General features: G+C 33.2%; 1 protein-coding gene across 2 annotated transcripts in view; it reads left to right on the top strand.

Moving 5' to 3' along the window:
- ATR (ATR serine/threonine kinase) overlaps positions 1-13,590 on the top strand; it is a 103,043-nt gene that overhangs the window by 4,733 nt on the left and 84,720 nt on the right. For both annotated transcript variants that reach the window (XM_036851825.1, XM_036851824.1), the window contains exons 2-9: positions 5,190-5,281; positions 6,397-6,546; positions 7,949-8,826; positions 9,663-9,841; positions 10,458-10,649; positions 11,705-11,898; positions 12,392-12,544; positions 13,270-13,462. In XM_036851825.1, coding sequence (XP_036707720.1) covers positions 5,190-5,281; positions 6,397-6,546; positions 7,949-8,826; positions 9,663-9,841; positions 10,458-10,649; positions 11,705-11,898; positions 12,392-12,544; positions 13,270-13,462 — 2,031 coding nt within the window. The remainder of the gene's footprint in view (positions 1-5,189; positions 5,282-6,396; positions 6,547-7,948; positions 8,827-9,662; positions 9,842-10,457; positions 10,650-11,704; positions 11,899-12,391; positions 12,545-13,269; positions 13,463-13,590) is intronic.

Here is a 13,590-nt window from a genome sequence, read left to right as displayed (position 1 = left end):
TTTATAAAAAAACTGATTTTTTAAAATTATGCAAATGACACATGAATGCATAATCTTTTTTACAGAGTTATACTTTATAGGAAACTCTGACCACCAGCCACAATCCTGGTTCCTCTCCACCACAAACGTCCTCATTAACATTTTTAAATGACACTCGCCAAATTGTACTTGGTTTATGACAAAATCTCCTGACTTTGTCTAAAACAATTCATGTTATCTTGTAATTTCAGACTTAAAATTTTTTTTGTTATATTTAAATCTGTGATGTCCTATAACCTACTGTGGACACCAGCCAAATGTTGCCACTGAGCGTTTCACATGTGGCTAATCTAAACTGAGATGTGCTCTAAATGTAAGATACTGGGTTTCGAAGACTTAATTACCACCCCCTTCCAAAAGGAATGTAAACAATCTCATTAATAATTTTTATATTGATTACATGTTCAGATAATATTTCGGATATATTATTGGGATTAAACTTGCCTGTTTCTTTTTACATTCTTAATGTGACTATCAGAAAATTTAAAGCTACAAATGTGGCTTGCATTGTATTTCTATTGGCCAGTGCTGTTTTAAATAAGATAAAAAACACAAAATTTTTTCTCTTTCACGTATAAATACAACTACTTGTTCTTTGATTCTGTACACCTAGAGTTTATATTACTTGTAAATATTTATTAACTTCAGTAACTTAGTTGTTTTCTGTCAAGCAAGACACAGTTCTAGGTGGGGTATAGGGGATGCAAAGGGGAGTGAAACACATTTTCTCTCCTGAAGGAGCTTATGGTCTAGTGGTGCTGCAGGAATTCATAGAGAAATAAAACATAGTCTCCACCTCTAGGAGCCTATGGTCTAGTGGCAGAGAACGGGTAGATAGATATTGCACAGGTCCGAAAAAGTTTATACATTAAGGATGAAGGAGGCACAAGATGCAGAAAGATTCTTATGAACCGTTCATTCATTCAGCAAAGTTTTTTGGAGTGTTTACTATGTACCAGGACCATTTCCATCATGGCAGTTATTAGCTGTAGATGCCTTGGATCCTGTACGTAATCAATTAGGATTGGACTTTGTGATTGAATAATCAAGAAAATAATTAACCTTCTCATTTTTTCTTTTAGCATTGTTTCAGTGGGAAAACATATGTACATTTATAGTGCTATATGGATGTTATAAGTTGTTATTTATATGAAATACATAATTTTATTTTTTGTAAATAACCAGCTTACCTACTATATCCTCAGCTGTTTTGTCAGTAGAAGTGATGGAGTGAGCTAATCATTTATACACAACTTTCCATGAATCCTCTATGCAGAGCTAGTTATTTCCTGCTTTGGGTGTATATGACACTTGATTAAAATTATTTGTGTGCTTTCTTACCTTCTCCCCAGTGACTTCCTTGAAGCAGGGCATCTGATTTTATTTGTGTTTTGAATTTATTGTATTATTAATGTCTGTACTCATCTTTTCCTCCTGTATTAATAAATATGTATTAATGATTATCTTTAGGATTAATGATAATCATCCTGTCCAAGGATTATCTCTTTACTTATACATGGTCCCAGGAAGGAAAGCCAAATTTCAAGAATCAATTGTTCAAGTGTTTCCATCTTAAGGGAAACAAAACAAAACCCTCTTGACCTCATATATTCCTTGAGTTACCACTAACTCCCAGTTCTTCTCTTCATTTCATGGTCAAGCTTTAGAGAGAGCATGCTATTCTCAATATTAACATTTCATTTGTTTTTCACCCTTTGCAATCTGACTTCTGCATTTACCACTAAAACTTTAAAATCCAAAGGACATAAAAAAATTAACTCAAAATGAATCAAAGACCTAAATGTAAGACTAAAACTATAAGACTCTTAAGAAGAGAACTCTTAGGCGAAAAGTTTCCTGACATTGGATTTGGCAGTGATTTCTTGGATATGACACCAAAAGCATGACAGCATATGAAAAAATAGATCAAATTTAAAATTACAAATTATCAAAATTTAAAACTTTTGTGCAGCAAAGGACAGTATCAACAGAGTGAAAGGACAACCTATGGAATGAAAAAAAATGTTTGCAAGTCATATATCTGATAAGGAGTTAATATCCCCAAAATATTAAGAACTACAGCTCAGTATCAACAACAAAAAGCAACCTGATTTAAAAATGAGGAAAGGGTCAGTAGAGTATGAGACTCTCAAAAATGAGGAAAGGACTTAAATAGACTTTCTCCAAAGAAGAAAGACAAATGGGCAAAAGCACATGAAAAAATGTTCAACATCCCTAATTATTAGGGGATTGTGAATCAAAAGTACGATGAGATACCACTGCAGACCCATGAGGATGGCTGCTATTTTAAAACAACAACAACAACAACAAAAATAACAAGTGTTGGTGAGGATAAGGAAAAATTGGAACTTTGTAAGTTGTTGGTAGCGATATAAAATGGTGCAGCTATTGTGGAAGCAGTACGGCAGTTTCTCAAAAAATTAAACATGGAAGTACCATATGATCTTGCATTTCCACTTCTAGGTATATACCCAAAATAATTGAAAGGGACTGAAACAGATACTTGTACACCCATGTTCATAGAGGCATTAGTTACAGTAGCCAAAAGGTGGAAGCAATCCAAGTGTCTATGGAAACATGGATAGATAAATAAAATGTGGTATAAACACAGTAGAATATTATCTAGCCTTAAAGAGGAAGGAAATCCTGCCACGTTACAACATGGATGAACTGTGAAGATGTATGCTAAGTGAAATAAGTCAGTCACAAGAGGACAAATATAGGATTCAACGTGTAGATGTAAGTAGTCAAATTCATAGAGACAGAATTGTCGGCGGTGGGAATGGGGAGATATTGTTTAGTGAGTACAGTTTCACTTTGGGAAGATGAAAAAGTTCTGGAGAGGGATGGTGGTGATGGTGTAGGATAATGTGAATGTACTTAATGCCACAGAACTGTACACTTAAAAATGGTTAAAATGGTAAATTTTATGTTGTGTATTTTACCATAATAAAAAAATATATCCAAAGGACATGTTAACAAACTAATTTTATTTGATTGTGTTGACAGCTCCCTCCTTAAAATTCTAACCTCCTTGGATTCTAGAACACATCTCTCATTGTTTTTCTTTCTGTTTCTCTGGCCCTTTCCTTTTCTCCTCGTGCCTCTACTAACCTTAACTTTGGGTTCTCTCTTTGGCTTTCTTATTACTTATTACATTTGCGTTCATATCCAAGGCTTCCACTACTACTAGCTCTAATAGGGTAGATTATATAATCTCTCTAAGCACCAGTCTCCACATATGCAAATTAGAGTCTAATATCCCTATCTTATTTCTTGTGAAATATGAAATAATACAGTGTGTTTAGCCTTGCTTGATATGTACTATTATATATCAATAAGTTAATCTATATCTCTAGGCTAGAACTTGAGGTCTAGAACTGTAATTCCAAAAATCTTTTGGACATTCCACTTCGTTGTTCCCTTGAGACCTTAAACTCAGTATTTCTAAAACTGAATTTTTTTTCTTCCCATACGTGTGCTTCCACCTGTGTTAACTGTTTGGGTGAATGGCTTCATAATCCAGCCTGGATAGAGGGCTAGATTGATTTCTCAGTCTCCTCCATTAAACTGTCTGTCACCTTCCCAAGAGTAGCTTCTGATGTGTTGTATGGCGCATTATAGGTACTCAGTAAATGTTTGTTGATTACACGAATAACTGTATGATTCCTCATTATGTAGTGGAACACAGGCTTTCTATTATTATGTTCTGTTCCTTGGTTATTTACACAAATCATGGAACTCAAGTTGAATTCATTCAGGATTCTAGGATACTCTTCCTCTGCTTAATTATTGTATCTCCTTTTAATATTATTTTTTCTTGATTGTTCTTAAGACTCAATATGTGTATTTTTCCCTAACATTTTATTGAATTTTTATTGTGGAAGTTTCAAACTTACAATAAAAGAGAAAATGGTATAACTGATTTCCCATTTCACCTAATAATGATCAATTCGTGGCTCTCTTCCTCTCCTCAGAGTACTTTGCAGCAAATTCCAGGCATCATTTTACCAATAAATACCAGTATTTATCTCTAAAGGATAAAGACTTTTTTGACATACCACAATACCGTTATCACACCTAAAAATATAATTTCTTAATAGCATCAGATATCTAGTCTGTGTTCAAATATTCCCAATTGTCATATATAGTTTGCTATTTTTATTTTTGATTCAGAATCCAATGTAGGGTCATATATTATAATTGGTTGATATGGCCCTTAAGTTCATTATGGGTTTCTCCTCCTCTCTTTTTTCCCTTTGGAATTTCTTTGTTGAAGAAACTGTTTTCTCTTGATTTTCTAAAAGTCTAGATCTGTTCAATAGAAATATAAAGCAAGCCACGTATGTAATTGAAATTTTCTAGTGGCTACATTACAAAAAGGAAGTAAGTGAAATTAATTTTAACGATATATATTACTACCATATTATATCACTTATATGTGGAATCTAAAATATGACACAAATGAATTTATTTATGAAACAGAAACAGATTCAGACATAGAGAACAGACTTGTGGTTGCCAAAGGTGGGGGAGGGGAAGATTCGATTGGGAGTTTGAGAATAGCAGGTGCAAACTTTTATATATAGAATGGATAAACAACAAGGTCCTATTGTATAGCACAGGGAACTATATTCAATATCCTGTAATAAACCATAATGGAAAAGAATATGAATCACTTTGCTGTACATGAGAAACTAACACAACATTGTAAATCGACAATACTTCAGTAAAAAACAAGAAAAACTTTAAAACCTCACAAAAACCCCAATGTATATTATTTAACTCAGTATATCCAGATATTATCATTTCAACATGTAATTAATATAAAATTATTAATGCGGTATTACACATTTTTGGTAATGAATATTCAAAATCCGATGTGTATTTTATACTTGTAGCACATCCCAGTTTGGACTAACTACATATCAGGTTCGCACTAGCATGTGATAAGGGCTACCATATTGCGCAGGGCAGGTCTAGACTTTGCAGATTGGATACTTTGCAGAAGAATACTATCAGTGTCAACATTAAAACTAAGCACTTTGATAAGTTCAACTTTAGAGATTTTTTTACAAATGACACTGTGAGTCCCTTTAAGGGTTAAAAACATTTTATTTGTATTTTAGTTCCAGTCCAGAGGAATATAATACCGTTGTACAGAAGCCAAGACAAATTCTTTGTCAGTTCATTGACCGAATACTTACAGATGTAAATGTTGGTAAGAAACAATTATTTCTGATATAAATTTTATAAATTAAATTGTGTTCTTTTCCATGTATACACATTATACTAGCATTTTTCTCCATATAATTTTAGGTATATAGTTAGTGTTTATGTTAGTTACTATTTTCAAGCAAGTTCTTTACAATATTACTTGTTACATAATGTGATTTAGGCTTAATGTGATTTAGGCTTTTAAAGTAATTCTGTTTTCCTCTTTGTTATCTAGATTTTCTGCTGCTTGCTATGAGTTCTTCTTTGATATATGATATTATTATAGATAAAAATATTTGGCCAGTTCTGTTTTAGCTAGGTCTTGTGTCACTGGTTGAGAAACAGCAAATGCCATTTAAAAAAAACTCTTTAAATAAGAGTTGGCACCTTTGTCTATGGGAGGTAATAAGATTCTGTGAGTTGTTGAATCAACTATTTCCTGTTTGTGACAATCTAAAAGACAAATATTACCAACTTGGCAAGATGGTGTCATATGTGTCATGTCTGGTAAAATTACTTGGAAGGGATAATACAGAGTGGCATTTGGCTCATGGTTTATAAATTTAATTCCAAATTTGACACAGATTTCATGACTTAACAATAGTCATTTAGCCTTTCTTTTTCGATTAGTAAAATTATGAGTTCCTGAAAAATAACAAACGACTACTGAATACTTGCAGGATGTGTTTTCATATGGTACTCCATCTGTTTAGACCACTTGTCCTTACCCTGTCTGTATGACCAACTCATCATCTAGGAATCAACTCCTTCAAGCATCTTCCCAGACACTTGTTTCCTCTATTGTAGATTAGGGCAGTTAACATATAATTACTAGTTTATTTGTCTGACTCCTTCACCTGATTGTGAGGGTTTTTTTAATCCTCAGATTTTCACACAGTGCCAGGCGTATTGTAGGCCTATAGCACATGTTTGGTGAATGGATATATAACAGATGAATACATATGATTATTAAACATTTAAAATTAGAAAGATAGGATTGTAGTGTGTTTTTAGCCCCATCAGTTTATCATGAGCACTGTGTTGGACATAATTCTTGTCACCAAAGTCTAGTTTCTTAAAAGGACTGCCATTTAATTTGTCATGACTCTTTTGTTTTAGTTGCTCTGGAACTTGTAAAGAAGACTGACTCTCAGCCAACCTCTGTGATGTTGCTTGATTTCATCCAGCATATCATGAAGTCCTCCCCACTTATGTTTGTAAATGTGAATGGAAGCCATGGGCAAAATGAGGCCAAAGGCAGTTGTATTGGTAAGTCCTGCTGTTTGTGCATTCATTTTCAATTTCTTCTATGAATTCTACCCTCTTCTGCTCTTCTGAAATATAATGTACACATTGTTACACATATTTTGGTCAAATTTGGTATAAACTGAGGGAGCAAAATGGTAATGGTTAGTTTTATTTCATGCATCCTTATTGTGTTCTTATGAACTAGGTACCCAGAATGGAGCAGAAGTAAGTGAATATGTTCATATGCCATTGAAAACTTTAGAAGTTTTCTTTTTTCTGTTTTTGGTAATCTCTTTCTTGTAGATCAGGCGTTAGCAAACCATGGCCCACAGGCTGGCCGCCTGTTTCTGTGAACAAAGTTTTATTGGAACACAGCCAGGATCATTCATTTACTTATTGTCTGCACTATTTCAAAGGCAACACTGAGTAGTGGACATGGAGATCATATGGCCCTCAAGCCTAAAATACTACTTTTGTCTCTTTATTGGCTTCCTCATAAAGAGGTGTAAAGCACATAGCTTTTTTTTTTCTGTACAATGCATAGAGTATTTTAAAATTTTTTTGCTAGAATTTAAGATTCAACTTTGATAGTATGTCCTTTAAAAAGTCTTTTCTGACCATTACTGACTGCCTACTCTAGGACTGGCGTAGTTGCTCTTTCTTTATGCTGTTAGTACAGAGTGTTCTATATTTCTTCTATCATAGTAGTTTTTAAACTATATTATAAATACCTGTCTGTCTATATTCTTTGCTACACTGATTTTTAAAAAACAGGTTATAACCCATTTAGTGGGTATTGAAGATGAAATATAATTGACTAGAAAATATTATAGTACATTGCATGTAATAAGTACTGTTTCATGAAACTTGTTTCATATATTTAAATTTTAAAAATATGCATATGTATACTGGGTTGTGATATGACATATATCTCTTAGTTGCAGTTAAGAAGTTCGAGAATCTATATTATAGGATTCAGGAGGACAGGACTATGACTGATTTGTTCTTATGCATCTGAGACAGAGTCACTACTCAATAATATTTGTTGAAGGAGTGATAATTACTATTTACTGAGCCTTTATTTAACTTGAGGCACTATGCTGAGAATTTCAAATATATTTTCTTACTTGATCAGGGTAGCATATAAAGTAGGTGTCATTATTCCCCTTTCATAGATGAAGTTACAGAAGTTTAGAGAAATGAAAAGTTCACACGACTGATAAGTGGAGAGCTAGGAACTTGTCTGACGCCAAATTTGGTATTCTAAATTATTATAATATGTTTCCATTGTGTAGGCGATGTTTTAGACTATTTTGTTAGTGAAGTTTACACTTTAAAAATAAATCATCAAGCATTTAGCAAATTGATTGGCACTCTGATGTATTTATTTATTTATTATCTTTTTTGTTTGTTTATTTCAAAGAATTCAGTAACTGGATCATAACAAGACTTCTGCGGATTGCAGCAACTCCATCCTGTCACATGTTACACAAAAAAATCTGTGAAGTCATCTGCTCATTGTTATTTCTTTTTAAAAGCAAGAGTCCTGCCATTTTTGGAGTACTGACGAAGGAATTATTACATCTTTTTGAAGATTTGATTTACCTCCACGAAAAAGATGCAACGGGACGCTTTGTGGAATGGCCAGTGGTAGTTAGCCGATTTTTAAGTCAATTAGATGAACATGTAGGATATTTACAACCAGCTCCTTTGCAGTTCATGAACATGCAAAATTTAGAGTTTATCGAAGTCACTTTATTAACGGTTCTTATTCGTATTATTGCAATTGTGTTTTTTAGAAGGCAAGAACTCTTACTTTGGCGGATAGTTTGTGTTCTGCTAGAGTATGGTAGTCCAAAAGTTAAATCCTTAGCAATTAGCCTTTTAACTGAACTCTTTGAGCTTGGAGGACTACCAGCACAACCAGCCAGCACTTTTTTCAGCTCATTTTTGGAATTATTAAAACACCTTGTAGAAATGGATGCTGACCAATTGAAACTCTATGAAGAGCCATTATCAAAGCTGATAAAGACACTATTCCCCTTTGAAGCAGAAGCTTATAGAAATGTTGAGCCTGTCTATTTAAATATGCTGCTAGAAAAGCTCTGTGTCATGTTTGAAGATGGTGTGCTTTTGCAGCTTAAGTCTGATTTGCTAAAAGCAGCTTTGTGCCATTTACTGCAGTATTTCCTTAGATATGTGCCAGCTGGGTATGAATCTGCTTTACAAGTCAGGAAGGTTTATGTGAGAAATATTTGTAGAGCTCTTGTGGATGTGCTTGGAGTTCAGGTAGATACAGAGGTAAGTCATTTTTAAGGTTACTTGTTAAGCATGTAATTTGTTCTTAATTTAAGTGTATGCATATATGCAAGATTAATAATGAGAAAATAAAATATCTTTAATAATGTACATTCAGAATGGGATGATTTTTATAATCTACTTTGGCTTCCTATTATGGATTTTTAATTTGATTTTAGAAACATTTGTGCACTACATTGGTAATGAACTGCCAATGGAGTTTTAAAGTAGAGTTTGTGAAGTGTAAACGTGTTTGTTGCATTATTAATTAAAAAGGGGCCAGTTATCACCTTCATTGCAAAAACTTTGAGCACTCACATAGATTTTTCTTTGACAGGTTATAATCAATCACTTCTAGAAAACCTATAGGTATATAGTACTAGTCATGCCAAATTGTGCCTTTTTTTTCTATTTGAACTGTGGGAGACAGTCAGTACAATAAAATAGATATACAATAAATTGATTAAATATTTTAGTTTATTTTATCTGTAAGTCTTGCTAGATTTGTAGTATGAAAGAAGTTAGTAATTCCCTTGTAGAATTTTCTTTGTGGCATTTTGGTCTAGGGAAAACAGGTTATAGAGAGAAAGATTTGTCTTAGGCCTTCTAAGACTATAGACCATAGTTCTAGATATAGAACTATACATATGTCGATGTATAGACTGTGAAATAATATATAGATTAACTTAGGTTTTTGTTTTGTCTTTGTTTTGTCTGATGAGACTCTGAAAATAATTTACCTTATTTGACATCTTAATACCTAATGCATTTTTGCTGTCTGTCTATGAATAATATAAACTTATTTTCTAAGAATTAGTTTTTTATTTTTGCTTTCTCAGTATTTGTTGGGCCCACTTTATGCAGCCTTAAAAATGGAAAGTATGGAAATCATTGAGGAGGTTCAGTACCAAATTCAACAGGAAAACCTCAGCAGTAATAGCGATGGAGTATCACCCAAAAGGCGTCGACTCAGCTCATCTCTTAACTCTTCCAAGAGAGCACCAAAACAGACAGAGGAGTATGACCCTCATTCAGTTTGTATTTAGCCACTTAATAAAACTTAGTCACTTAAAAATCATCTTTACGTAAGTGCTTTGACTTAAATACACAAGGAACATTTGTTCTTTCTGTAGGTAGTCAAAGGAATGCTTAAAATATCTTAATAGTGCTTGTAGTCTATTCTAGTATAAAAGATTTCATGGCTAAATATGGTTACTTAAAAGACTTTTTTAAGTCTTTACTTGCCTAATTTAACTTTTTAATACATGAAAAATCTCTGAGACTTTACATCTATCAGCAATTTAAAAAATGTTAACAAACTATCTTTTTGTAATGTAGCCAAAGAATTCCCATGCTTCAGCCAGCTATAAAAGTTGTTTTAAATTTCAGTAGTTGTAGGGTCCCTGGCAGTCCAGTGGTTAGGACTCGGCGCTTTCACTGCCGTGGCCCAGGTTCAATCCCTGGTTGGGGAACTAAGATCCCAGAAGCCGCACAGCGTGGCCAAAAAAAAAAAAAATTTCAGTAGTTGCCATTACATGCTGTCTTTTGTTTTAAATATTTTTCGTATGTGAGCAAAATTATATAAATTCATATGAATATGAATATCTTTATACTCCTGTTATAATTAATTACAGAATTAAACATGTGGATATGAACAAAAAGAGCATATTATGGAGTGCACTGATACAGAAGGCTGAGTCCCTTCAGGTTTTCCTTGAATTCAATAACCTGAAGAATCCTGTTATTGAGACTTTAGAAGGAATCGCTGTCATCCTACAACTGACTGCTCTGTGTACTGTTCATTGTTCTCATCAAAACATGGACTGGTAAAACAACTTGTATTTTCTGGGTGGGTTTTGTGTAATAAATTTGAATTTATTGTTTTGGAAGACTTCTTTATTAACTTGATTTTTGTGACCTTAGAACACAAACATTTCAGTGAAATAGAAATTTTTTTTTTGAGCACTTGCTAAATGCCAGATACTGTGTTAGGTACTATACATACCTTATTTAATCTTTACAAGAGTTCTGTGAAGTAAATGCTATTATGTCCACTTTACACACTAGAAATTGAGGCTCAGAGAAATTGAGGCTCGTTTTTGTCTGAAGCCTAAACTAACTTTCCTGGGCAGAAAAGTAGAACACATTTTTATACAACTCAGAAGCCAATGCTCTTCTAGCCAAACGTTTCGTCAAGAGAACTTTGCCCTTTGATCATAAAAGTAGGAATTTAAAACTCATTAGAGGTATATTTTCAGTTTAGTATTCTTAATATAGGCTAATTATCGGAAGAAACAAAGTGTGAACCCTCTCTGAAGATTTAGTCTTACTGCCACATTATAGACCAACACTCCTTGTTAATTTTTTACATAATCATTTATTCTGTATTTTCTGACTCTTAACTAGCTAATACAAAGTTATGAAGGAGATTTTAAAGAAACTATATTCATTCAGATTGCATTAAATTTGGAATTTGAGATAACTTGAAGTAATAGCTAATTAGGTTGAAGTCTGCCTTTCTCGTATAATTAAGAAACGGTTTACACAGGCATATCTTCTGTTATTTTAAAGCCTGGTGGTGTCACATTTAAGTATCATAGATTAGCTTTACCAAATCCTGAGTGATTTAGGCATAAAGGGATTAAACTTAAAATAATGGGCTCAGTAGTTGTGGTGCACAGGCTTAGTTGCTTTGCACCATGTGGGATCTTCCCAGACCAGGGCTTGAACCCGTGTCCCCTGCATTGGCAGGCAGATTCTTAATTGCTGCACCACCAGGGAAGTCCCATACTCAAAGTTTCTTTTGGCTTACTACAATACTAGTTTTGACTATAACAAAATTCATTTTAATTCTACGTCCTAAAAAATGTTTTAACTGCAGCTGCTGTGATTTCAAGGACTGTCAACAGAAATGTAAGAAGAAACCTTCAGTAGTGATAACTTGGATGTCTTTGGATTTTTACACAAAAGTGCTTAAGAGCTGCAGGACTTTGTTAGAATCTGTTCAGAAACCTGACCTGGAGACAATTATTGACAAAGTGGTAAAAATATATGATGCTTTGATGTATATTCAAGGTGAGTACAAAAAACCAATAGATCAAAATAACCTTAAAAGGTAATCAGTATAGAAATAGTTTTTCTCTTTTGCCTAAGGCTTAAATATGCAATTGTTGGGAATACCCAAAAGTTTTTTCTTGATTTCAGTTCTATTAAGCTTATCAGTAATTTGTAAGTTCTAAATTTATTTGTCTAACATTTTGATTTATTCTTTTTCAGTCAATAGAAACTATTTATAACTTTAAAAGTTTTGATTTGAGAATCTGAAGAATGCTATGATTCTTCTCCTAAAAAACATATAAATGCATATTTTTATAAAGTCACAGTTAATTCCTTTGGATTCACAGACCTCAGAACATCATCTCTGTGTTAAGAACCCCTGTTTATTGAATGTTTGCTGTAATTCCACTTGTAAAAGATGTTTAGAATGTCTTTTTTTTATTGAAAGAAGACACAGGTAAATATGATTAAAGAAAAGGTATAATTAATCACCTATTGTGTATTTCTGTAGTAAAAACTTCATTTGAAGATCATATCCTGGAAGACTTATGTGGAATGCTCTCGCTTCCATGGATTTGTTCCCATTCTGATGATGGCTCTTTAAAGTTGACCACATTTGCCACCAGTCTTCTAACAGTAAGCCAGAGGATTTCAGATAGCTACTGTAAGTGGTCACAAAATTCTATATGTGTGATTTGTTTTCTTTTCATTTATCTCTATTTTGGACTTCTAACACTTATCATTTCTATTTTTTCAATAATTACAAGAGAAGGTACATTTTTTAATAACTTAAAATGAAGGAGTTAGACATGTAGAAAGGAATAAATTGTAGGATTTGTACATCCTCAACTCTATTCTGCCAACATTGTTCTCCAAAGATGTCATTCCAGTTTATATTTCTGTTAGCAGAATATGTGAGTTCCTGTTGTTTCATATCCTCACCAGCACTTGGCATTGTCAAATTTTAAAATTTTTGTTATCTTAAAAAAAAAAAAGAGGGAATTCCTTGGCAGTCCAGTGGTTAGGACTCCGTGCTCTCACTGCAGAAGGCCCAGGTTCGATCCCTGGTCTGGGAGCTAAAATCCCACAAGCCGCGCAGTGTGCCTAAAAAAAAAAAAACAGAAAGAATGTCAGAGACATAACTACCTAAACAAACACATGTTTTTTGCTATCTGATGGGTGTTTCAATTTGGATTTCCCTGATTATCTAGTAAGATTGGGCATAGACCTTTTTTAGTGCACATGCTTTATTTTTGGAAAAGGAGCTTTTAATTAAATACTATATGTATTTTAAATGTTATTTGACTTTACAGCAAAGAATAAATATATATGTATATATATATAAAATTAACACTTAGAAATCTTGATTAATAGACTTAATTTTTTCAGCACCACAGGCACAGTCACGATGCGTATTTCTTCTAACTCTTTTTCCAAGAAGAATATACCTTGAGTGGAGAACAGCAGTTTACAGCTGGGCCCTGCAGAGCTCCCATGAAGTAATCCGGACAAGTTGTATTAATGGATTTTTTATCTTATTACAGCAGCAGAATTCTTGTAACAGAGTTCCCAAGATTCTTATGTATGTATTAATATTTTAATTTGAATATACAACTTGATTGGACAGATATCATACATGCAAATTTATGTTTATTGCTGGCTATATAGAGCTAACATTGCTTTTAGTTTTAGAATTAAATATTTTTTCCT

The sequence above is a fragment of the Balaenoptera musculus genome, chromosome 4, assembly GCF_009873245.2.
Source record: "Balaenoptera musculus isolate JJ_BM4_2016_0621 chromosome 4, mBalMus1.pri.v3, whole genome shotgun sequence".
Taxonomy (NCBI): Eukaryota; Metazoa; Chordata; class Mammalia; order Artiodactyla; family Balaenopteridae; genus Balaenoptera; species Balaenoptera musculus.
Note: the sequence above shows the minus strand (reverse complement) of the source record. Positions and strands in the feature narration are given on the sequence as shown.